Source organism: Canis lupus, chromosome 1, assembly GCF_011100685.1.
Source record: "Canis lupus familiaris isolate Mischka breed German Shepherd chromosome 1, alternate assembly UU_Cfam_GSD_1.0, whole genome shotgun sequence".
Taxonomy (NCBI): Eukaryota; Metazoa; Chordata; class Mammalia; order Carnivora; family Canidae; genus Canis; species Canis lupus.
In genome coordinates this window covers 28283584-28308615 of record NC_049222.1, presented here as the reverse complement: position 1 = coordinate 28308615, position 25032 = coordinate 28283584, and the positions used below count along the sequence as shown (strand labels likewise).

The window sequence follows — 25032 nt, the reverse complement described above, 5'->3', positions numbered from 1 at the left end:
CTAATGTGTTTTTGAGATGCCTTCAATAGAAGTAAACAGAATATCCCCACATGGCATGACCTCCTCCATCAAAAAGAATCAAACCTTCTTAAGTGGCTATAAGCCCTACTTTTTTTTTTTTTTTTTTTTTTTTTAGCATTTTGAGTTGAATTTTGTTCATATCTAAGAGTACATTTTCAAGTTATTTTTACGAGAAGTATAAAGTGAGAAGTGTATTATCTGAGTCCACATACTTCAAAATATCTTTTAATAAAGACAGTTTTCCAGGGTTTTTGATTATTTGGATATAAACTTTTCCCTTCAGAATATTATGGAAATTGATCCTCTTTTGCCTCTTGGTACTTAGTGTTTCAAGAGAGACTTGGCAGCCTAACCATTCTTTTGCATAGGTAGCCTATTTTGCCTACTTATGTGTTGTAGATTTTCTTTTATTTTCTTTATACCTGATGTCCTAGTTCAGATTTGGTGGTTAAATGTGTGGCTTTCTTTTTGTCCTGAATGGTATTTAGCACACTGAATTTTTGTACTGAATGGTATTCACGCAAATACTTTGTTTACTATTATAGGAAAAATAAATAAGACATTTGACAATCATAATACTAGGTTATATGAAAATAATTAGATCATGCCACTTTAAGAACTAGTTGCTGTTAAGTGAAGGATAATATCAGACTCAGATTAATCAGAGGTCATTGTCTGACCCTGAAAGGCAGGTGTAAAAGTTAGTTAATAGTTAAGTCAGCACAGGCTTGAGTCTCATATTTCCTTTAAATGAAAAACTCATTTGCAAATCAAAGAAAAATTGCAACTAGCATAAGGAAGTCTCTAAATGTTTGTTCTTATTTAGGTTATTACAAACCTGCTCATAACCTGCTAGATGCATAGTAGTTCCCATAGCTTTTTACATTTCCAGGTAGAATTAAAACACGGTAAGCCATGCCGAATATATGCAGAATTTTTAGTGATTTGAGAATTGTTTTCAAATCTCTTCTAGTGAAAACTGATGTGTTAAAATTCAAACAACATTAGCACAGCCTACTGTAATCAATTGCTGATTTTTGTAAAGCTCCTGCATTCCAAACTTGTAACACTAACTAGTATTGCTCCTTTCTTCTTCTTTTATTCAGTGATCCCACAACCCCCATTATTGAGAACAATTTTTTTTAACAAATAGATTTTCTGGCAGTTTATAAAATTACAGTTTGCATTTTCACAGAAGCCTACACATCTGTCACAGCAGGTTGAAGCAAAATCCAGCCTGTCCTCATTAAGATTAATTATTCTCAGGTATGGGATACTTTTGCCACTCATCTAAATATTTCATTAGTTATCAGGAATTAAAATATCCTAGACTGATTGGAGTTTAAATATTGGTTCATTTTTCTTCATTGTTATAAGTTGAATTCAACAAAATTTTAATTAGTTCATTCTGCAGTTACACTCCTAGATTTTCCAAGGGTCTGGTTGATAAATTTTTGTCATGTAACTCTTATCAGTAGTAAACTTAAATATGTTTTACAATATTTTATGATTTTGAAAATATATGAGATGTTCATGATGTAGCTTTCCTATTACACTAAACTTAGTTCATAAAAATATTGATTTGAATCATTCAAATTAAAATTTAATCTAAGACTCTTTTGGACTATATGATAATCTATACTTATTCTACAACATTTTAAGTTGTCTTTGTTGTTAGGTTCATATCACTGTGCAGCCCACTGTGTAAGTTTGCAACATTAGGGCATATTCTGTTACTACAGACTAGTCTAGTATGCCTTATACATATATTTATGTAAAATGTATCTTTCACATTTTAACATAATATTTGGGGCAGTTTTGTTATGGAGGTGAAATATGTTTGATCCAAAGAAAGTGCCTTATTTTTTTCAGTCTGTAGAATTTTCCAGGAATTCATACTATGCAAGCTGAGGTGAATGTGCCCCTATAAAACTCATAAAATAGAACCTATGACCAATCTCTTCCTGTAGGTAATTGCAGGGTGGAGAGGGAACCGATAAAGTATAAGCTTTTATAACTTGTCATAAAAGAATCTGTTTTTACTTATCAATAAAGTAGCAATTCAGAGCAGTCCTGTTGAAATTCAAACACAAATGCAAAATAGATTTTCCTTTCAGATCACGTGTGAGTTGTCCATAATATAACTTTTTTTTTTCTTCGGGACATACACATTGGTTGTTTCTCCAAACACTGTAAATTATGAAGCTTTAGGTAGGTTTTTCCTGTTAGCATACTCCACTGACATACTCCACTAAGAAAAAAGTTTCTTAGACTTTTTTCCCCTAATTCTCTTTTGACTTGATGATTTTTTTTTAATTTTTTTATTATTTATTTATGATAGGCACGCAGTGAGAGAGAGAGGCAGAGACACAGGCAGAGGGAGAAGCAGGCTCCATGCACTGGGAGCCCGACGTGGGATTCGATCCCAGGTCTCCAGGATCATGCCCTGGGCCAAAGGCAGGCGCCAAACTGCTGCGCCACCCAGGGATCCCCAGACTTGATGATTTTTAGAGAACAATGTTTTCAGTTTTAAACATGTTAAATTTCAGGTAATCAGAAGCCATGGACAAGTAGAAATGTTCAGAGAACTGAGAATATAGACTTGGATTTCAGAAGAGAGTATGAGTTTGAAGATCTGACTTTGCTGTGCTCAATAGAGCCACACTTCACAGCTGTGAAATCTAGAAGGGAGATGCAGGAGTCAGAAGGCTGAGGCATAGATTGTGGGAAGTCCTATTTATCATCATGGGCAGGGAACACAGATTCTTTACAAAAGATATCTAGAAGCCCCATGCAGGAAGGAGGCACATCCAACAAGCTGAATCAGAAACCAGTCTCCTCCTACTCACCTCCCAAATCCACTCTCTACAGAGCTACTTATCCAAAGTGCAAATGTCACACATATAAGATCCTGTAGTGGGGATCCCTGGGTGGCTCAGCAGTTTGGCGCCTGCCTTTGGCCCGGGGCCTGATCCTGGAGTCCCAGGATCGAGTCCCACATCGGGCTCCCGGCATGGGGCCTGCTTCTCCCTCCTCCTGTGTCTCTGCCTCTCTCTCTCTCTGTCTATCATAAAATAAATAAATAAATCTTAAAAAAAAAAGATCCTGTAATGCACCTCATCTCCTACCAGTTGAAAACTAAGTTACCTAGCATGGCATTTGATGTCTTTTAATTACCTTTCTTACTTACTTCCAACATTTTCTCAATACTTTGAGCTACTTGCTATTCCTGAAACATATCTGGGCCTCTCACATTGTGACACAGTATTAGAAGAGGGGATGAAGAACACTTGAGTCCAGAAGCACATTACCTGGGTCCATGTCCTGGTTCGGTTACTTTTGCTACACATGATTTTAGGCAAGCCTCTTTTGTTCTTTGTGCTTTGGTTTTCTCATCTGTAAGTGGAGATAATAAAACCTACCATAAGGATTGTTGTAAGGAATAAATGAGTAAAGATGCAGTACACCCCACGCAATATATTTTTGAATGTTGAATATTATTTCATTACAAGAGATGGCCAAATATAAAGGACAAGAACATATCCCAAGTCTGAGAAGTAAAACTAAGTCACGAATCAAAGGGGAGGACCCCAGGGTCCCTGCTGGGTCAGGGACATCAGGAACAAGGGAATCTGATGACGGTTGCCACAATGGCCTGCCTGTGTTTTGACCAACATTCTTTGTTTTTCTGTGTTCATATTTTAAAGTTTGTTTTAGTATGTATTTATCACATATTGTGACTCACAAGGAGTTGATGTAGAACTCCAGTTACACCAAGATGACAGGCCTAAACTGGGACTATGTTGGGCAACCCTCAATGTGTGATTACCTTATTCATTAGTTCTGTAAGTCATAACAGCCAGAGTGATCTTTTTTGAATGTAAGTAATAATGGCTTATCCTCCTGCTTAACACTCTTCAATAACTTCTATGTTTAGAGTAAAACCCAAGGCCTGTAGGGCCTTGCCTACTCTGGTCTCTGCCTACCTCTTCAGGATCGCCTTATGATACTTTGCTCTGAGTTTCTCAAACACAGCCAACCTCTTCCCCACTCACCCATAGGCATTTGAACATTTGGTCTCTCTGCCAGGAATATACACAGGCTTTTTGCCTAACAAGCTTTTTCTTTAGATCCTAGGAAATGTCAACTTTTCCAAGGATTTTCCTTTACCACTCTATCTGAGGTAGATCCTCCTCTCTTGATCTTTATTATTGTACCTCACTTTTTTCCTTCTTAATATTTATCCCCATTTATAACTTTTTATTTAGTTCTCTTGTTAATCACCTGTCTTCCTCAATAGGATGTAAGTTCCATGAAAGTAGGGGGAAAAAAGTCTGTCTCACAATTGCTTTTATTTACTTTTTTTTTTTAAGATTTATTTATTCATGAGAGAAACAGAGAGAGAGAGAGGGGGGCAGAGACATAGGCAGAGGGAGAAGCAGGCTCCATGCAGGGAGCCTGATGTGGGACTTGATCCCATATCCCAGGATCACACCCTGAACCGAAGGCAGATGCTCAACCACTGAGCCACCCTGGCATCCCTCACAATTGCTTTTAGACTGTCATTATATACTGCTTAGATGAGTAAATGAAAATATGCTAAAACTGTGGGAATAAATAAGAGCAAAGAGCCAGATTGGACCTGAGGGATATCCGTATTCAACAGATTGGAAGAAGAACCTTCCCAGAAGACAGATAAAGAGAAAAGAATGTCATAAGAGATCAAGAATAGTGTAGCATCTTAGAAGCCTGGGGAGTATGGAAATGAAGAGGGTTTTGTTCTATCATTGATAACTAGAAACTTTTGGGAAAATGGTAACTGAGCCCTAGAAAGGAAGCTAGACGATCACACAAGGAGGTATGATAAACCAAAAGAATTCAGAAAGCCTGTCACAAGAGGAGAATGGAAAATAGAATACAAATTAACTCAGCCTTGTGTGTACGTTGCTGACTTATGTCACAAAAAGAAAGTAGCATTTCGCCAAAAGGGCTGCCATAAAATGAACCTATATAGGGTACAAAGTAAATGTTTTTCCATGTTCTTCAAAAGTGAGAAATTAAATTTGAGTATTTATGCTATTGTATTACATTCAAAATAAATATTTCTCAGATAGAAGAAAAGGTCCAGCAATATAAATTTCTCTGCATGAGAAAGATGCAGACTGGATTTTAGCATTTGGCAAAGGAATAGGGTAGGGCAGTTGTGGCAAGGCCTCTTGCCAAGGGACTTACTTACCTAGCTGGTAAAACAAGGAAGGTTGAAGAAGTCCATTTTTGGGTCTAAAGTTCAATGAATCTTTGTCAGCTCCCCATACTGTTCGAAAAGCAGAAAAACTAAGTAAATCACAGTCATCCCTGAAGTGCTGACTCATCATTTCTCTCATTCATCTCCTTCTTGAGATTCAGTTAGAATTCACTTCCTCATATTATACACGTGGCATTTGTGCCCACCAAGTTACATAGCAAATGCCCATCACCATCATTGCTGTTAGAAATTTTCTATTGCTTAAGTGGTGGATGCAGGTTTGGTGTCTTCAGTAGATCAGAAACTAAGTCCCTTTCCTATTGGACTAAACTCTCCACCTTCACAAGTCCAGCACATCGTGAAAGGATGCCAAGCAATAAAATCTGGCATTCAGTTATCTGTGAAAGTTAGCCAACAAGCAGGCTAGAGAGCAATGTGCAGTACAGTGAGGAAAAAGCACTGACCAGGCTGCCTAGTGTTCCATTGAAAGAACACCCTGTAATCTTTTTTGTCCACTTCAAGCTCTTTCACTATTTCTCCTAACACAGGAAAATCCATTCAGTTATAGAGACCAGTAGAACTTGAGGAATCGGCTAATCAAAACCATGACTTAAGGACGATTCAGAAGAGCCTAAAAATGTTAAAACAGTACATCTAAAGCATTTGAAAACCAAAGAAATTAAAATCATTTTATGGTAGACACTAGGTGCGATACTTTCTCAGTTAAGCCAATGAGATATCTAGAAGTATGAACACAGAGTTCTGGTAAGACCTTCCTCTGGAGGAATTGTTTTCGTCCTTTCTCCCCTGCACGCAGCAAAAAGAGCAAGTGCTGGAAGGGTGTCTAGCTTCCGCTAGAAAGGCAGGGGCTCTGTTTAATGCCATAAAGGAGGTGTGGTGATGTGCCCTGCCCAAAACACTTGCTCAGCCCCGTAACCCAGTTTCTTTGGAGTACTTACTTTCTTGAGTGCAGTCTGTGTGTTTCTGTGATACCAGTTAGCCTCTGTACATTAATAAATAGATGAATGATGTCAGTATGAAAGCAGAGGAACTTTTTTCTGCATGTTTTAAGTGTTACAGCAATAAGGCCAGCATATTTCTCACAATCAAATGGAAAAAATGGAGCAATTTCTTAAAAGCTGAAGTACCTTCTTCAGTGGCTGCTTTTGTAGCTTCATGACCGCTAGTACAGATGAAGAAGCTGCTAAGACATTTACCCAAATTTCAAAAACTTGTCTTGTTTGGTGGATAAAGTCTAAAAACCTGGATTGGATTTTTAATTTTGATAAACTGGTCTCTATTAAATTAAATCCTTTTAAGAGCCTGCATTTCAAAGGAAGTGTCACTGAACCAGAGGTGTAAGGCTGCAAAGTCTCAGGGTTGACAGAAATGCTGGGTACAAAGGCCAGCAAAGATTTAACACCTTATCTGTACTCTGATTAGGATCCCTAATGTTTCTGTCAGTACCCTCATGATAAAGCTCCAAAGATTTTAAGTAGTCTGCAACAACCAGGTTTTTTCCATAAACACTGTTACATTTAATTCACAGTTTTGCAGAATGTGATGCCTTAGAGCAGAACAGCATGTAAAAAATAAAGGAGTTTATCTCCTCTAGTAAAATACGTAATGATCCATCAAAAGAAGGAGTTTGGTGTTTTGTTTTTTGTTTTTTGTTTTTCTTTTGGTTTGGTTTTTTGTTTTAGTACCTCTCTCTCCAATTTGGCATTTTTTAAATTTTACTTGAAATGTAAATGAAACACAATGTTGCATTAGTTACAGGTACACAACATTGTGATTCAACATAGGTATGCTGTGCTCATAAGAGTCCACTACCATCTGTTACTATAAACGTTATTACAATACCATTGACTATATTCTCTGTGTTGTACCTTTTTTCCCCATGATTTATTCATTTCATAACGGGAAGCCTATACCTCCTACTTCCCCTTCACCTGTTTTGCTCATCTCCCTACCCACCACCCCTCTGGCAACCACCAGTTTGTTAAAAGGGATTATGTATGATCTTGTTCAGCACTACAATCTGAGTATTCTACAAGGCATTGCATATATTATTACTGGCTATTATGATATTGCTGATTCTCATAATGATCCTGAATCTCCAAGAATTTTATCAAATTATTATTTAATTTATTAATGCTTTGTTGTGAACATTCATAATATACATCTATTAAAGACTTACTGTGTTCCCTGTATATCTATCTGCTTTCTTTCCATCTGCGTAATGCTCAGGTAGGTATTATCATTTCCATTTCATAAATTATGAAACTGAGGCCCTGAAAAGTGAAGAGGCTCACCTAGCATCACACAGGTAAATATAGAGCCAAGAGTCTTTTCTTTGTAGTTAACATCAAGACTTTTCCAAAGATTTGCATTATCTCCTAATAATGGGATTTTGTGATAAAATTGTTGAAACATTTCTAATCTCTATACATTTGTACTTAGCATCAACATATGAGAAAGGTATGCCACCGATTACTACAGAAAAAGGCTCATGTTTCCTGAAAAACAAGTCTCTTGATAAAGAAAAAGTCTCTTTAACCTGTTTCTAAGATAGATAGATTGTTTCCTGGGAAATAAAAACTAGTTCTACCTTGTAAACATTGTGTTTTTCATTAATTACTCAAGTTTTGTACTTTACTGCAAATAACTGATATCTTTCCTCTGCTTCCAGACCATCGTAGTAGACCACGTCAGGTTCCTCATCTATAAATGCAGCTCTTAAGATGCTTAAGGGCATCTATTTCTCTTGATCTTCTCTTTTTTAGTATATCCATTTTCTTCTACTTATCTTAATCTATGTTGATTCCATTCCAGTTTGTTCACACTGGGAAAAGTGGTATCCAGAATTGGACTTAATATTCTAATTGCAGTGAAAAAATGTAGTGATTATTATTGGTTTCTGTAATATGGATATTGCGTTCAATATTGAATTGTGACCTACCAAAACTTCCTTGAGTTTTAAAGATATTTTGTCAAAACATATTTCCCATTATTTACTGATCTGTACCTCAGTACCCTTATCCCTAGAATGGAGTTAATAATAGTACCTACCTCATTCAGTGTTGTTCTGTTGTTTAAAGTACTGAGTACAGTGTCCAGCACACAGTAATCTTTCAGGTATTCACTTAATATTGTCTAACCCTAAGTATAGAGTTGTCCATTTATCCTTGTTGAATTTCATCAATATATTTTTGACTATCTAGCCTGCCAAAATTGTTTTGAATTCTGAATTTTTTTCATGTTTAATAATAGCTGTTTCCCAAACTCTTTAACATTTATAGATTTTATGATGCTGCTTATTGTATTTATTTAAAACATTAGAAAAATATTGAACAGTGAACAAAATCAAAATAGCAACAATTTATTTGCATGTGGGCAATTTAAGTTTTTATTTGGAAGTCATTTTGTTCGGGAGATACTATTATTTGAAAGCAATTTCAGTGTTATGTTACATTATATGCTTTAACAAAGCATTTACTTGCATGTCTTTTAAAATAGATTTGGTGATTACTTGAAATTTTCCTTCCAATCAGTATAAACTTTGATTCTTAAGGAAAGCATTAATATAGTCCGTAGCAGAAACCAGAATTTGAGTTGATCGTGCCATAAAATGAAGGAAGCAGTCATTTAGAAAAGAAACAATTTAACACTCATCACCTAACAATATTATTTTCCATTTGGGGAGAAATTTAATCAAAAGTCATCAAACTAGTGCTCTGTTTTCCCTGCCTACGAGGACATTTGCCATCTGCCACTAACAATGTTCCATAGATCCTTCTTCTGTCTTGATAAAATACACACATTCCGTAGATCCTTTTTTGTCTTGATAAAAATATACATATTCCTCTTCTGGAATTTATCCTGCTTTTTATCCTGCCATTATCTCAGGGTCCCCAGAAATCAGTCTTTGGCAGAAATAGCAGCACAGCATTCAGTAAGGCAGATACCTCCTGGTATAACCTCATAATTGGGTCACAGATTGGCTTGATGCATAAAGATTAAGTGAGATAAATCCGTAGAGGAAATGAAACTTCTTGTTCTATGTCTTTAATGAAACTTCATAAAGTTTTCATGTCACCATATCTCTGCCTGGTATTCTCTCTAATGGCAATAAGAATAGACTTCTCTGAGGGCACTTTCTGGATTCAGAGCTTATTTGCCAAACCTGGAAATAAATTTTTATTTTGGGAAATGGAGTTGGAATTAGTAGATCTATATTTGATTTAGAAAATATGGTCAAATTCATAGTTGTGGGCATTCTACAGAAATATTTTACTATAACACCATTCTTCTATGATAACATGAAGAACTTTAGGAGTTGAATGATAATAATTATGCTTAACATTTATTGGGCACTTACTGTTTGCCTAGCACTGTGTAAATTGTTTTATGTTACTTATCTTATTTGAATATCATAACAGTTCTAGAAAATAAAAATATCATCATTTTCCAGTAAGGAAACTGAGACACTAAAGACCTTAAAGTGTTTTCTAGAAACATTTAAATTGAATATGTTAATGAATTATAGTAGTTGAACCAAAAATATTAACTCCTTCAAAGTAGAGGCCATTAATATGAATAAACCATTACATCCTAATGTCACTCAGTGGCACAAGGCAGATTCTGTGGAAATTGGGGGCAGGCAGTTCAGATAATGTTAACACCAGTAAAAAGTTTATGCCCTGCTATATACTATATATTATTTTATCTGATCTTTGTGTCATCACTATAACTTGTAACAGGATTGGGCAGGGATAGTCATGAAGGGCAGCTGAGCACTACTGGAAAGGCTGACCAAAATAACAGCTAAAATGGGTCATGAAGGCCTGGATTTGAGGAAAGGGCATAGCCAAATAGGACTTTTCCCTCTGAGTCTAACATGGAAGTTACCTAAGAAAGCCAATTTAAGGGGATCCTTGGGTGGCTCAGCGGTTTAGTGCCTGCCTTCTGCCCAGGGCGTGATCCTTGAGTCCCGGGATCGAGTGCCACATCAGGCTCCCTGCATGGAGCCTGCTTCTCCCTCTGCCTGTGTCTGCCTCTCTCTCTCTCTCTCTCTCTCTCTCTCTGTGTGTCTCATGAATAAATAAAATTAAAAAAAAAAAAGAAAAGAAAGCCAATTTCAAAAAAATATTTTGGAAAATATCCATCTACCCCCCAAGAAGTTTTAATCAGATATGATTTGAGGTTAGTGGATAGAGTCTTAGCGATTTCGTGGAAATAATTCAATTTTAATAGCTGTGGGTAAGTTATAGTCATATAAGTAGCAGAGAGTAATCTGGATGTGAGAGGGGGATCTTGGGGTTTGGTGGAAAGAAAGGGGCCCAGAAGCTGTGGTTTATCAAGTGCACTGGCAGAGTCACCTGTGACCTTGAGAAAGGAAATTACAAACACCTGCTGCACTTCAAACTCTGCAACCCACATGCCACAGACAGCTGTTTGAAGAACTGGAGTGAAGGAATGAGAAGATAATTGTAACTATTACCCAAGAATGAGGTGATTGGGCTTCATCCCTTTTTCTTTGAGACTTATTATAAAGCTCATTGTACACACACAAGTTTCAGCTGATACTTAAGTATGATTGACTCCTCATCTTACTCTTGTTCTATGGTCAAATTCATAGTTGACCTTCTTCCTCCATTCTACTAGAAAAATCTTTATAGGAAGTACTTAGGCTGTTAACAATTGTTCACCCAGAGAATCTGAAAATGAGTACAGCTCAATAAAATTCCCATTTTCCCAGGACCTTCATCAGACCTTTCGACTGTAATTTTCTGTTGCTGGTGCTACCAGCTGCTTAGTCCTTACCAGCAAAACCTTAGTGTTACACAAATTCAGCTTCTCCCTTTCTTTCATGTCCCACATGTATTTCTTTCTCTTCCGTATATTTCCACAGTTGAACCTCTCTTGTCCATTTCCATAGACAAGATCTGGGCTCTCTGCTCTGTTGTGGAGAACTATGGTCTCCTCTGTATTTCTGCTTGTATCTGTTGTTTTATTTATCATAACCAACTTTACTTTCCATAACCATAATTTCTGGGATGCTCTTTTTTTTGTCACAGCTTTATTTGGATTTAATTCACATAGCTGTAAAATATACCCTGTTAAAGTCTAAAATTCAGTAGGTTCTATAGAGTATATTCATTGTCTGATTTTAAAATGTATTTGGTACCCTAAAAAGAAATCCCTTACTCATCAATAAACCCCTGCCATCGCCTTCTCTCTGTAGGTAGCCCCTGGCAAATACTAATCTACTTTCTGTCTCTATGGATTTGCCTGTTCTTGACATTGGATATAAATGCAGTGATATCATATGTTACCTTTAGTACCTGGCTTCTTTCACTTAGCATAATGATTTCAGAGTTGTTCTGTGTTGTAGCATGCGTTAGAATTTCATTCTTTTATATGGCCAAATGACTCTGTTACATGGATTTACCACATTTTATCTATCAATCTGTTGTTGAGCATTTGTGTTGCTTCTGTTTTTTAGCTATTATGAGTAATAGTATGTAAACATCCAAGTATAGGTCTTTGTGTGGACGTTTTCAGTTCTCGGGCGTATATTTAGTGGTGGAATTGCTGTGTCATATGGTAACTCTATGTTTAACATTTTGAGGAACTGCCCAAATATTCTCCAAGGTGGCTAAACCATCTTACAATCAATCCTACCAGCCATGTATGAGGGTTTAAATTTCTCCATATCCTCACTAACACTTGTTATTGTCCTTTTTATTATAGCCGTCCTGATGGAAGGGAAGTGCTATCTTGATTTGTGTTTCCTTAGTGACTAAGGATAGAGTATCTTTTGAATTGCTATTTGTGTATCTTCTTTGGAAATCTAGTCAATTCCTTTGCCCATTTCCTAATTGGGCAAATATTAATTATATTTTACTATATTATAAATTAGATCTATATTTTAAATGAGTATATGTTATATATATATGTGTATAAATATATATATGTGTATAAGTACATGTTGGATTGAGAGCTTATTGTACCAAAGGTAGAAATGAATTCTTGTTTTTAGAAATAGAATTGACATTAGCAAATCTATATTTAATTTGGAAAATAGGACCACATTTATAACTGTAAACATCCTATATAAATATTTTATTACAAAATCCCTCTATAATAACTCAAAGAACTTTAGGAGTTAAATAATTTTAGTTATTCCTAACACTGAGAACTTACCATACACCAGGCTTATGATGTATAAATATTATACATACATCAATTGCATACTATATAAATTATATATAAATATATAAAAATATTTGTATTACTTATATCTAATTGAGTTTGTCCTATTGTTGACTTGTAAGCATTTTTTATATACTCTTAGTACAAGTCTTTTATCAAAAAGATAATTTGCGGATATTTCTCCCATTCTGTAGGTTGTCTTTTATCTTTCTTGATCATGTCCTTTGAAGCACAACATTTTTTTTTTAATTTTATAAAATCCAGTTTACTACTGTTTTGTCACTCAGTGTTTTGATCTCATATCTAAGAAACCATTGTCTGATCCAAGGTCACAAAGATTGATTCCAGTTTTCTTATGAGAGTTTTATACATTTAATTCTACCTTTAGTTCTAGAATCCATTTTGAGTTAATTTTTGTATATGGTGTGAATTAGGAATACAACTTTATTTTTTTGCATGTGGCTATCTAGTTTTAGCAGCACCATTCATTGAAAAGACTATTCCTCCCCCATTTAATGGTCTTGGCACCCTTGTCAAATATCAGTTGACCATGAATGTAAAGCTTTATATCTGGGCTCTTAATTATATTGCATATAATTACATATACCTGTGTTTATGCCAGTAATCTACTGTTTCAATTACTCTACCTTTATAGTAAGTTTTAAAATCAGGGCATGTCCCCAGCTTCATTCTTCTAGATTGTTTTGGCAACTCTAGGTTTCTGTGTTTCTGTATGAATTTTACAGTCACCTTCTCAGTTTCTGTAAAACTTTTGATAGGGATTTTGTTGAATCTGTAGATCAAAATTAAAGAATTTAAATCTTTCAATCTAGTAATGTGGATCTTTCAATTTATTTAGATACTAATTTTTTTCAATGATATTTTGTGATTTTCAGTATATAACTCATACTTTTATTTGAAGTACTTAATTTTTTTCAATGCTATTGCTAATGAATTGGTTTTATATTCAGATTGTTCATTTATCAGGTATAGCAATATACTTGACTTTTTATATTGATGTTGTATTCTGCAACATTGTTGATTTTTTTATTCTAAAAGATGTTTGGGGGTTTTTGGTAGGTTCCTTGAGATTATCTATATACAATATCATGTTATCTACTAATAGAAATAGTTTTACTTCTTCCTTTCCACCTGAATGCCTTTTTATTCCTAACTTAATTATCCTAGCTAGAATCTCCAGTTCAGTGGAAATTGTCTTGTTCCTCATCTTTAGGGGAAAACTTTCAGTCTTTGACCATTAAGTATGTTGTTAGTGTATTTTCTGTACGTATCTTGTTTCAGGCTGAGGAAGTTGCTTTGTGTTCTTTCTTTGTTGAATATTTTATCAGGAAAGGATGTTAGACTTTGTTAAGATGCTTTTGCAGTATCTTTTGAGATAATTTGTCCTTAATGCTATTAATCTGATCTTTTAGGGGCACCTGGGTGCCTCAGTCAGTTAAGTGTCTTGACTCTTGATTTCAGCTCAGATCATGATCAGGTTGTGAGATCAGCCTCTCACTGGGCATGGAGCCTACTTAAGAGTCTCTCTCTCTCCCTCTGCTCTCCCCTCTCACCCTCCCCAGAAAAATATATATAGTATTTTACATTGACTGGTTTTCATGTAAACCAACCTCTCATTCCTAGGATTTTTTTTAATTTATTTTTTATTGGTGTTCAATTTACTAACATACAGAATAACCCCCAGTGCCGTCACCCATTCACTCCCACCCCCCGCCCTCCTCCCCTTCTACCACCCCTAGTTCGTTTCCCAGAGTTAGCAGTCTTTACGTTCTGTCTCCCTTTCTGATATTTCCCACACATTTCTTCTCCCTTCCCTTATATTCCCTTTCACTATTATTTATATTCCCCAAATGAATGAGAACATATAATGTTTGTCCTTCTCCGACTGACTTACTTCACTCAGCATAATACCCTCCAGTTCCATCCACGTTGAAGCAAATGGTGGGTATTTATCATTTCTAATAGCTGAGTAATATTCCATTGTATACATAAACCACATCTTCTTTATCCATTCATCTTTCGTCGGACACTTGGTTATGATGTATAATCTTTTTTTATATGTTGTAAATTCTGGTTACTTGTATTTTATTAATGTTTTTACATCAGTATTCATAAGAGATTTTAGTTGTAGTTTCTTCTCTAGTTTTGGGATCACAGTCAGTAATATTGACTCCATAGAATGAGTTGTAAAGTGTTCATTTCTCTCTTATTTTTTGGAAGACTGTGAAAGATTGATCTTATTTCATCTTTAAACATTTGGTACAAAAAAAATAAAAATAAAAAACATTTGGTACAGTTCATCAATGATGCATACTGTATGTGGGCTTTTCTTTGTGGAAAGTTTTTTAATTGCTAATTCAATCTCTATCCTTACAGGTTTATTCAGATTTTCTTTTTCTTCAGTGAGTTTTGCGTCTTTCTAGCAATGTATTTGTTTTATCTGGGCTACTTAATTTTTTAGGATACAGTTGATAATAGCACTCCATTAGTAATCCTTTTTATTTCTCTAAGTCCAGTTCTGATGTCTCTTCTTTCATACTTGATTTTATTAATTTGAATGTTACCCACCCCCCACCCTATAGTCAGTCTAGTTAGTTTTATTAGTTTTATTGATCTTTCAAAGAACCAATTTTTAGTTTTATTAATTTTCTTTATTCTTTTTCTATTTGCTATTTCATTTACTTCCATGCTAGTGTTTATCATTTTCTTCCTTCTGCTCACTCTGCATTTAGTTTTATTTTTTAGTTTTAAAGTATAAGATTGGGGATCCCTGGGTGGCTCAGGAGTTTGGCGCCTGCCTTTGGCCCGGGGCACAATCCCAGAGTCCCGGGATCGAGTTCCGCATCGGGCTCCCTGCATGGGGCCTGCTTCTCCCTCCTCCTGTGTCTCTGCCTCTCTTTCTCTCTCTCTCTCTCTCTCTCTCTCTCTCTCTGTCTATCACAAATAAATAAATCTTTAAAAAATAAAAAAAAATAAAGTATAAGATTGGATTATTGATTTGATATCTTTCTGCTCAATAAAAGCATTTACAGCTGCAGAATTTCCTCAGATCACTACTTTTTGCTGCATTCATACATTTTGGCAGGTTATGTTTATTTCTTTGTGTGTATCTTTTCCTAATTTCCCTGATTGATTTCTTTTTGACCCATTGGTTATTTAGTAGTGTGTTGTTTGATTTCCACATATTTATGTGGTCATCTTGTAACTGATCCAAAGGTCATCTTGTAACTGATTCCTTTTTTCATTTCATTGTGGTTAGAGAACATACTTTCTATGATTTCAGGGGTTTAAATTTTTAAAGGCTTATCTTAAGGCCTAGAATACGTCTATCCTAGAGAATGCTCTGTGTGCACGTAGGAAGGATATGTATTCTGCTTTTGTTGGGTGCAGTGTTCTACAGATGTCTGTTAGATTTAGTTGGTTTATAGTATTGATCAAGTGTTCTGTTTCCAGATTGATGTTGGGCCTAGTTCTTCTCACTGTTGAGAGATAGTGTAGTCTCCAACCATTGTTGTGGAACTGTCTGTTTAACATTTTACTTCTACCAGTTTTGCCTTATATACTTAGAGATATATGTACTTAGAAGTCTGTATTAGATACATATATGTTTATACATACTTATGTCTTCTGATTGACTTTTTGTCATTGTCTCTACTGACAGTTTTTGTCTTAAATTCTATTTTTAAGAATAGAATTACTAAAAAAAAAAAAAAAAAAAAAAGAATAGAATTACTAGAGTAGAAACCCCAGCTCTCTTTGGATTTCTGTTTGTGTGGTATAGTTTTTTCATCTTATTTAATTTTTTTTGTCTTTAAATTAAAATGTGTCCTTTTTTTTTAAGAATTATTTATTCATGAGAGACAGAGAGAGAGAGAGAAGCAGAGACACAGGCAGAGGGAGAAGCAGGCTCCATGCAGGGAGCCTGATGTGGGACTCGATCCCAGGTCTCCTGGATCGCCCTGGGCTGAAGGCGGTGCTAAACCACTGAGCCACCTGGGCTTTCCACATGTGTCTTTTATAAACAGCATACAGTTAGATCATTTTTTTCCCATGCTGATAATCTGTATTTTATTTGGAGTATTTAATCTATCTATATTTAAAGTAATTACTAATGGGGTAGAATAAAGTCTACAATGTGGTTTTGCTTTCTTTGTTTTTTTTGTTGCTGTTTGATCATTTGTTTTTGAGGGATAAGAGGATGGGAGGAAGGAGAGGAGCAGAGGGAGAGGGAAAAAGGGAATCTTAAGCCAGCTCCACATGCCCAGAGCATAGTCCAATGCAGAGCTTGATCTCACATATCTCACAACCCTGAGACCATGACCTGAGCCACAATTAAGAGTCGGACACTTAATAGAATGAGCCACCCAGGCACCCCAGTTTTGTTTTCTTTTTTGTTTTTAAGATTTTATTTATTTAAGAGAAAGAGCACACATGAGTTGAGGGTGGGGAGTTGGGAGGGCAGAGGGAGAGGGAGAAGCAGACTCCCCACTAAGCAAGGAGCCTGGCAGGGCTTGATCCTAGTACCCTGGGATCACAACCTGAGCCCAAGGCAGATGCTTAATCAATTAAGCCACCCAGAGACCTCCCAATTTTGTAGAGTTGTTTATATCTGAAATATCTTTTTTTTCTTGATTCCCATATTCTTATCGCTCACTTTTTTTAGTTAAATATTTTTCACTATGCCATTTTAATTCCCTTTTTATATACTTTCTTTGAGTTGTTTTCTTAGTGGTTATCCTGAGAATTAACATTTTAACTTAAAACAATCTAGTTTGGATTAATATCACCTTAATTTCAGTAGTATATAAAAATTTTGCTGTAACACAGCTCTTTTTCTTTTTGTCTCCTTTGTGCTATTATTGTTTAGATTATATCATTGTACATTGTAAGCTTATCGACACATTTTTATAATTATTTCTTGTGGGTTTTTTTTTTGTTTTTTTTTTTTTTTTTTTTTTTTAGAAAGAGATAGCAAGAGACAGCAGGGGGTGAGGGGAGGGAGAAGCAGGCTCCCCACTGGATATGGGGCTGGATCCCAGGACCCTGGGATCATGACCTGAACTGAAGGCAGACACTCAACTGAGCCACCCAGGCGCCCCTGCAAATTGTCTTTTAAATTAGATGGAGGACTTACAAAAAAAATGTAATATATATATATTATATATAATCTACTTATATTTATCTATGTAGTTACCTTTCCTACTGCTGTTTATTTCTTCATGTAGATTTTAGTTACTGTCAAAATGTCCTTTTTGTTTCAACCTGAAGGACTCCCATTAGTTTTTCTTGAAGGGAAGATCTGGTAGTTTGATATCTCTTATAATTTATCTGGGAATATGTTAATTTCTCCTTCCTTCTTAAAGGATAGTTTTGTTGCATATTGAATGGTAGGTTGAGTCTTCCTTCAGCACAAAATGTTGAAAGCCTGTTCCTACTAATTTTTGACCTGCAGGGTTTCTGATGAGAAGTCTGTTGTTAGTCTTCTTGAGAATCCTTTCTATGTGATGTGTTATTTTTCTCTTGCTTTCAGGATTCTTGGTCTTTGTCTTTCAGTAGTTTGTGATATTTCCAGATGTGGATCTTTTTTGAGTTTTTCTTGTTGGAGTTTGTTTAGCTTCTTGGATGTACATATTTTTCATCAAATTTGGGGAGTTTAGGGCTATTATGTATTCAAATATTTTTTGTCCCCTTTCTGTCTTTTCTCTCCTTCTGGGACTCTCATTATGCACATAATAGCACAGTTGGTGGTATCCCATGCATTTCTGAGACTCTGACATTCTTTTTTCTATCTGTTCCTCAGACTAGGTAATCCCAATTTACTTATCTTAAAAGTTCACTGATTCTTTCCTCTACTACTTCAAGTCTCTTGAGCCCCTCTAGTTATTACTGTACCTTTCAACTCCAGAATTTGTTTTATTTATAATTTCTGTTTTTTATTGAAGTTTTCTATTTGCTGTGATATAATTCCTATACTTCTTCTTTATAGATACAGATATAGGTATAGATATAGTAAATCTAATGTCTGGGCTTTCTCAGGGGCAATTTCTGTTGATTCATTTGATTCCTTTATTGCTTCTTTATGTGTATCATAATTTTTTGTTAATAACTAGACATTTGGAATGGTATAATGTGGCACACCTGGAAATTATATTCTCTATACCCATTCCCCATGGCTTATCATTTTTGTTATTGTTACTGTTAATATTTATTTAGTAAACTGCCTATTGAAGCAGTGAAAACAAATCCCAACACACACAGAGCCCCTTAGAAAAGGCTGCAAGAACTTGGTTCCAGGCATTTAAGGAAATTTCTGTTCAACCATTGGCTGACCACTAAGCTAATCAAATAGACACTTCAGTGGTCAAACAACACAAAAAATACAAACTTAATAGAATTACTCAGGAAAGTCACCAATTAAATAAATATTTGGGTTGACATTAGAATTGGAAATAGAGGGCAGCCCGGGTGGCTCAGAGGTTTAGCACCTGCCTTCAGCCCAGGGCCTGATCCTGGAGACCCGGGATTGAGTCCCGCATCGTGCTTCCTGCATGGAATCTGTTTCTCCCTCTGTCTGTATTTCTGTCTCTCTATCTGTCTCTCTCTCTGTCTGTCTTTCATGAATAAATTAATAAAATCCTTAAAAAAAAAAAAAAAAGAATTGGAAATAGACAAGCGTCAGTGTTTAAGATGAGCAGTGAGGTATTGATATCTGGCTAACAGCAACCTAAAAAGCTTTTCTCTTTACATTTATAAACTAATATTCAAGATTCTTTTGTAAAGTCTTTCCTCATTACCTCTGCCTCTAGTCATTTCAGTACCCTTAAATATAAACTACAGTAATCAGATGGGCCCACATGTTAATATACATATATAATTTGTCATCTTGGCCCAATTTCAGTTTCCCATATAACTTCCCAGTTTGGTGTCCTCAACAAATTGTGACTAAGAAGCTAATATGAAAAAAAATGCTTTGATGATCTTCAGGTGCCTTCTTTAATAGAAATACCAAGTTTTTAATTAATATCCTCCTTTCAGCGTAATCTTAAGGAAAGTCACAGACAATGAACCAAGCAGCTTCATATTTACTTAGTTCCTTGAAGGCATCTAACTTCAAATTTAAATATGTAAATTTACAGACTAAAAGCATAGGCTTAAGAGAAAAGCAGACCCACAATCTAGAATCTGCCAAGCTGTGTGATTTAGACAAATAATAATTCCTTTAGTTTATAATTAAAGAAATTAAAAGCATAATAAGTACTAAATAGGAGAGTAGTTATGAATATGTGTGTATGTGCACAAATACACACACACACATATACGTAGAATATGCTTATGGGGCACCTGGGAGGTTCAGTCAGTGGGTGTCTGACTTTTGGTTTCAACTCAGGTCATGATCTCAGGGTCATGAGTCAAGCCCCACTTTGGGAGGGGGTGGTCCATGCTCAGCAGGGAGTCTGATTGAGATTTTCTCTCCCACTCCCCCCACTCATGAACATGAGCACACTGTCTCTATCAAATAAACAAAAAGAATATGCATATATATACTATGCGCTTAGCACATCCCTGGCATATAGTAAGCATGAAATAAATGATAGATACATATATTTCTAGATATATCTAGATGAATACACACATACCTATAGCATAGCAGATTATTAAATGAATACACACATACCTATAGCATAGCAGATTATTAAATAACAATAGATGAACACTGATGCTGAGAAAAGACCCAAACTGAGGTTTATATACTTGTTTTAGAACTAATAAATTTAAAACCTTGGTTGAGTAAAATGAAGTCATCTAAATGAGGTATTTTTATATAAAATATTAATATTTCATAAAACAGAGCAGATTATTTTAAATGTATTCATTTCTGCTAAACTATAAAAATAGGGATTTTTAATGCATAATGTTTGAAATAGTATATTTTTCTTAATTTTATTCTAAGCATTTTCAGGTCAAGAACTGTAGGCTGCATTTCTTTGTATTTCCCATACTGTGTACACTGCCATATATATAGCACACACTGGAGATATTTACTATATGAGTATTAATTAATTCATCTTTTTAGAAATTGTGTATAATCTTAATGAATTCTGTTAATTTAACAAATATTTTTAGGAGTGCTCTTAAGTAGTTCTCGAAAACTTTATATTTTTTAAGGACTGCAACTCTTTGCACATAGAGTTGGTGCCCAGGAAATCCTGAAGGTGCCATTAAGCATCAAAAAGAGATTTAAGGGGCAGCCCGGGTGGCTCAGCAGTTTAGCGCCGCCTTCAGCCCAGGGCGTGATCCTGGAGACCCAGGATCGAGTCCCACATCGGGCTCCCTGCATGGAGCCTGCTTCTCCCTCTTCCTGTGTCTCTGCCTCTCTCTCTCTCTCTCTCTCTCTCTCATGAATAAATAAATAACATCTTTTAAAAAAGAGATTTAAATTTCATTCTTAAAAGACTTGTGTCCAGACCTTATGTTAATTTTAATATGTCTCATCGTTATAATGCATGTTTAAGCATAGAGACATACACCCATACTTCACTCTAAAAGAAAACAAAAGAAATTGCAGCTCACTTAGACATTTTTGGATTTGTATAAGTGCCTATTCAAGTTTAGAGAGGGCTTTTTCAAAGTAGTTTTGAAGCAATACGGGTCTATTTGAAGACTCCTAACTAACTTGCCTATGTCTATTTTTAAGTTTTTTAACATTTACATACTTATGTCTTTATATTATTAACAAGTTAACACATTTTTTCATTTAATATTTATAAATTTTCATGTTTAAGTATTTTTTAAAAATTTTTACTACCTCTCACAACCCTTATGGTTTACGGAAAGACCTGGTCAGGAAAGTAGCATCAACAGCTAGATAAAAGCAGATAATAAATGCAGTACAGTAAAAGGAAGAACATTCATTTATCTTAAGGGATATATTTTTATATATAATCTCTATAAATCACTGCCTTAAACTATGGAGTACAAAATTTATAACTACTAAAACTGTGTATATAAATTGTGAATAATATGTTATTTACAAATACTTAAATTTACTTTGTTTAAATATATTATCTAGGGATCCCTGGGTGGCGCAGCGGTTTGGCGCCTGCCTTTGGCTCAGGGCGCGATCCTGGAGACCCGGGATCGAATCCCACGTCGGGCTCCCGGTGCATGGAGCCTGCTTGTCCCTCTGCCTGTGTCTCTGTCTCTGTCTCTGTCTCTCTCTCTCTCTGTGACTATCTATCATAAATAATAAATAAATAAATAAATAAATAAATAAATAAATAAATAAATAGTCTGCAATATATTTGTCTTACTGATAATTTTTAATTTGCTCATAGCTCATGGTCTATTAAGAGAAATTTATTTAAAGATTTTATTTATATATTCATGAAAGACACAGAGAAAGAGACAGAGACATAGGCAGAGGGAGAAGCAGGCTCCCTGTGGGAGCTCAATGCAGGACTTGATCCCAGGACACTGAGATCACACCCTGAGCTGAAGGCAGACATTTAGCCATTGAGCCATCCAGGTGTCCCTATTAAGAGAATTTCAAGAAATTCACATATTTTTCAGAAGTAATTCATAATAAATTATTTTAGAATTTAATATGAGCATACATCCTGGTACTGTGTATTAGCAACTTAAAAGTAGATAAACAGAAGAGTAACTTGTACAAATATTTTAAATATCCTTTTTTTTAAAAAGGGCTGCCATACCAAAAACAATGAAACATCCATAAACAGAAGCTCTCTTAGAGCAGAGATTTTTGTCTATATGGTTCACTGCTATCTGCCCAACCTTTAAGAGTAGCTCAGGCACGGTAGGTACCTCATATTTATTGCTGAGTGAACAGATTTAATTTTTCAGTTTTGCTTGTTTTTCTATTTTAAAAATTTCATTAATCCTCAAGAGATTGGAGGAAAACCTAAGAAATGTTTGCCCTGACTCCTACTTGCACTTTGAGCATGTGCTTTTTGATAAAATGTCAAAACAGATGTTAAGTTACTCAGATCTGGAGCCAGTCTACATTTCAGTGAAACAAGAGGAAAATTAAGCAAGATAAGTAATAGGAAGGTAGGAACAGGTTTACTTTTTAAGTTTTGCCAGTAACACTTTGTTATAAGATTGGGCTGTTGTTATGTTGTTATGTTGTTTCTTACCTACCCGTTCAGTTGATAAGTGCAAAAAATAAGTGGGTGTGTTTTATAAAGTAGATCATTGAAATAAAGTATTAACTAAACTTTAGGTATGTTTAAGAATCACAGATTGCTGGGCCCATCTCCAGAATATATTATTTTAGTTGGCTCTGGAATGAGATCCAAGAATTTGCATTTCTAACAAATTTCCAGGTAATGTTGCTGCTCCTGGTCTAGAGACCACAATTTGAGATTCTAATCTCAACCAGTGATTCAGAATTTTCCCTTCGCTATCCCTATCAAGAAAGAAAAACTACACTGTCATTTTTCTTCACTAACAACAAAAAAATCTATAGTCTATAAAAATTTACATTATTCTCTTGATTTTTAAAAAACGTATCTTGATTAGAAAGATACATTTTGAAGCCTTTTTAAATGAAATACTAATGATTCACTGTAACAAAATGTATGCATTACAATTTCCAGTAAGAAAAGTTTTAAGTGAATGCTAATCATCGTATAAAATGAGTAGCTTGATTTGTAAAGTCCAAAGGTCAGGTCACTTATATTTGTCAGAGGAGTAGTGTTTCCAAATGGTAATTCGGAAGAAATGCTTTACTGTTGTTGTTCTTCGTTTATTAAAAGGAGGATTTCCTGTGTAGTGTTGGAAGCAGTCAGACAAGCTTTCCCAATTTATGGATGAGCACAAATAATACAACTACACTATTACCCATCAAATTAATATTTTAAATTTACTTTAAAATCTATGAATGCTGTTCTTTTGGAATAGTTATTTGAGTACCTGGTACAATAGAATTTTAAAGCTGGAGGGTATACCACATAGCATCTGGTTCAAACCCCTTAGTTTACAGATATCCAATCTGAGTATTTTATGATATACTTCAGCCTTGGAGGACCAAACAGGACTGGAATGCTCAACATTTTGATTCCAGTTTGGTATTCTTTCCATTACCTTAGTTACTTTACCAGAAGTAGTTGGAATTAAATATTTTCAAATATTTGATGAATTGTATAAAGTTTATATATACTAACACTATGTGGCAGGATAGGAACAGATAGTTTGGTACAGAGACAATAAACTTGGTGCAGTTATTTACTTTTTTATCTCTTTTTTTAATTTATTATTACAGATAAGATCAGTTAAAATAACAGAATCTTGGTTTCTTTTTTATAAATATCTTTAGCGTATCTTACATAGTACTTACAAAAATAATCATAAAAAAAATATACATTCCTACCACATGATGTTAAAAATAGGGCTGTATATTTCTTTATTCCTTGCATGAAATAAAATATAGGCCCAATGTCACTCTTAGTAAAGTAGTCTTTGGATATTCAGTAATCTGCTTCTGTGAAATTCAGAATTTATTGCTAAATTTGGTTTTCTGCTAACATTGTTTTAATCTGTTCCTTTCTATTTTAATGACAAAGACTAAATATTCTGTAATTGACATTATCGAGGAATGAGACTTTCTTAAACCTTATTTTACCTGTTAAATAATTACTGGGGCAGAGGGCAGGCATAGCCAGGGCAGGAAAGGGAGGCCCACCCAGAGGCTAGCTGGCTACAGTGCAGCACTGATGCTCAGGTGCATGGTGGTTGGCGACAGGGTGGTGGACAAGACCTGCTTACTCATGAGCCGTGCCACTGACACTTTGCTGGAGGACTGGTGCCTCCCCATCTTCAGTGCAGTCCGCATCAGTGTAGAGAGCAAGCAGTACCTCCTGAGGTTCAACAGCATAAAGTATGACCAGACAGGAAAGCTATGATCATCTGAGGACTTTATCTTATCCAGTGACTGTGGTCTTCCTTAAATGCTCCTCTCTGGCCCTATTTCAAGATGTAAAGGAGGAGTGGACACCAGAACTTAGAGAGTACACACTAAATGTGCCTTAGAACACCGACTGACCTTCAAAGTGACCCCAAAGCTGTAGTAAGACTTAATAATAGGAAAGAAGAACCCATATGTGTAGAACAAGGTCAGAAACTAGCAAAAGAGATAGGAGCTCACATGTGAAAAGTTCAGCTTTAACCCAGAAGGGATTGTCTTCAGTGTGTGATGAGGCTGTCATAGCCATTTTAACTCCAAAAAAACACAGAGTTTAGGAAAAAGGGGGTTTCAAGATATACAAACTTTTGTTTATGTGAGAAATATCTTCAATAGCCAAGGAAATGGTCCATTTCTCTCAGAAGGCATTTGAAATGCTACAGCTATACCCAGACCTCTTGTAAATAATGCAGAAGTTTACAGCTCAAAAGAAGGGAAAAAATAATAATAACCGGTTCTCAGAATTTTACATATTCACTAGGAATGTTTCCTAAATGTCCAAGAAGCAGAAAAAAGCATCTGTAACACAATCTGTTATAAATTC

General features: G+C 35.3%; 1 protein-coding gene and 1 pseudogene across 16 annotated transcripts in view; both read left to right on the top strand.

The window, feature by feature from the left end:
- AHI1 (Abelson helper integration site 1) overlaps positions 1–25032 on the top strand; it is a 233719-nt gene that overhangs the window by 123411 nt on the left and 85276 nt on the right. Inside the window, exon 23 of one of the 16 annotated variants that reach the window (XM_038526085.1) lies at positions 1217–1330. The exons of the other annotated variants lie outside the window; for them this stretch is intronic. Coding sequence (XP_038382013.1) covers positions 1217–1315 — 99 coding nt within the window. The 3' untranslated portion in view covers positions 1316–1330. Of the gene's footprint in view, positions 1–1216; positions 1331–25032 lie in introns of those variants that run through there. 16 annotated transcript variants of the gene reach the window in all.
- On the top strand, positions 7672–24905 carry LOC102156675 (annotated as a pseudogene).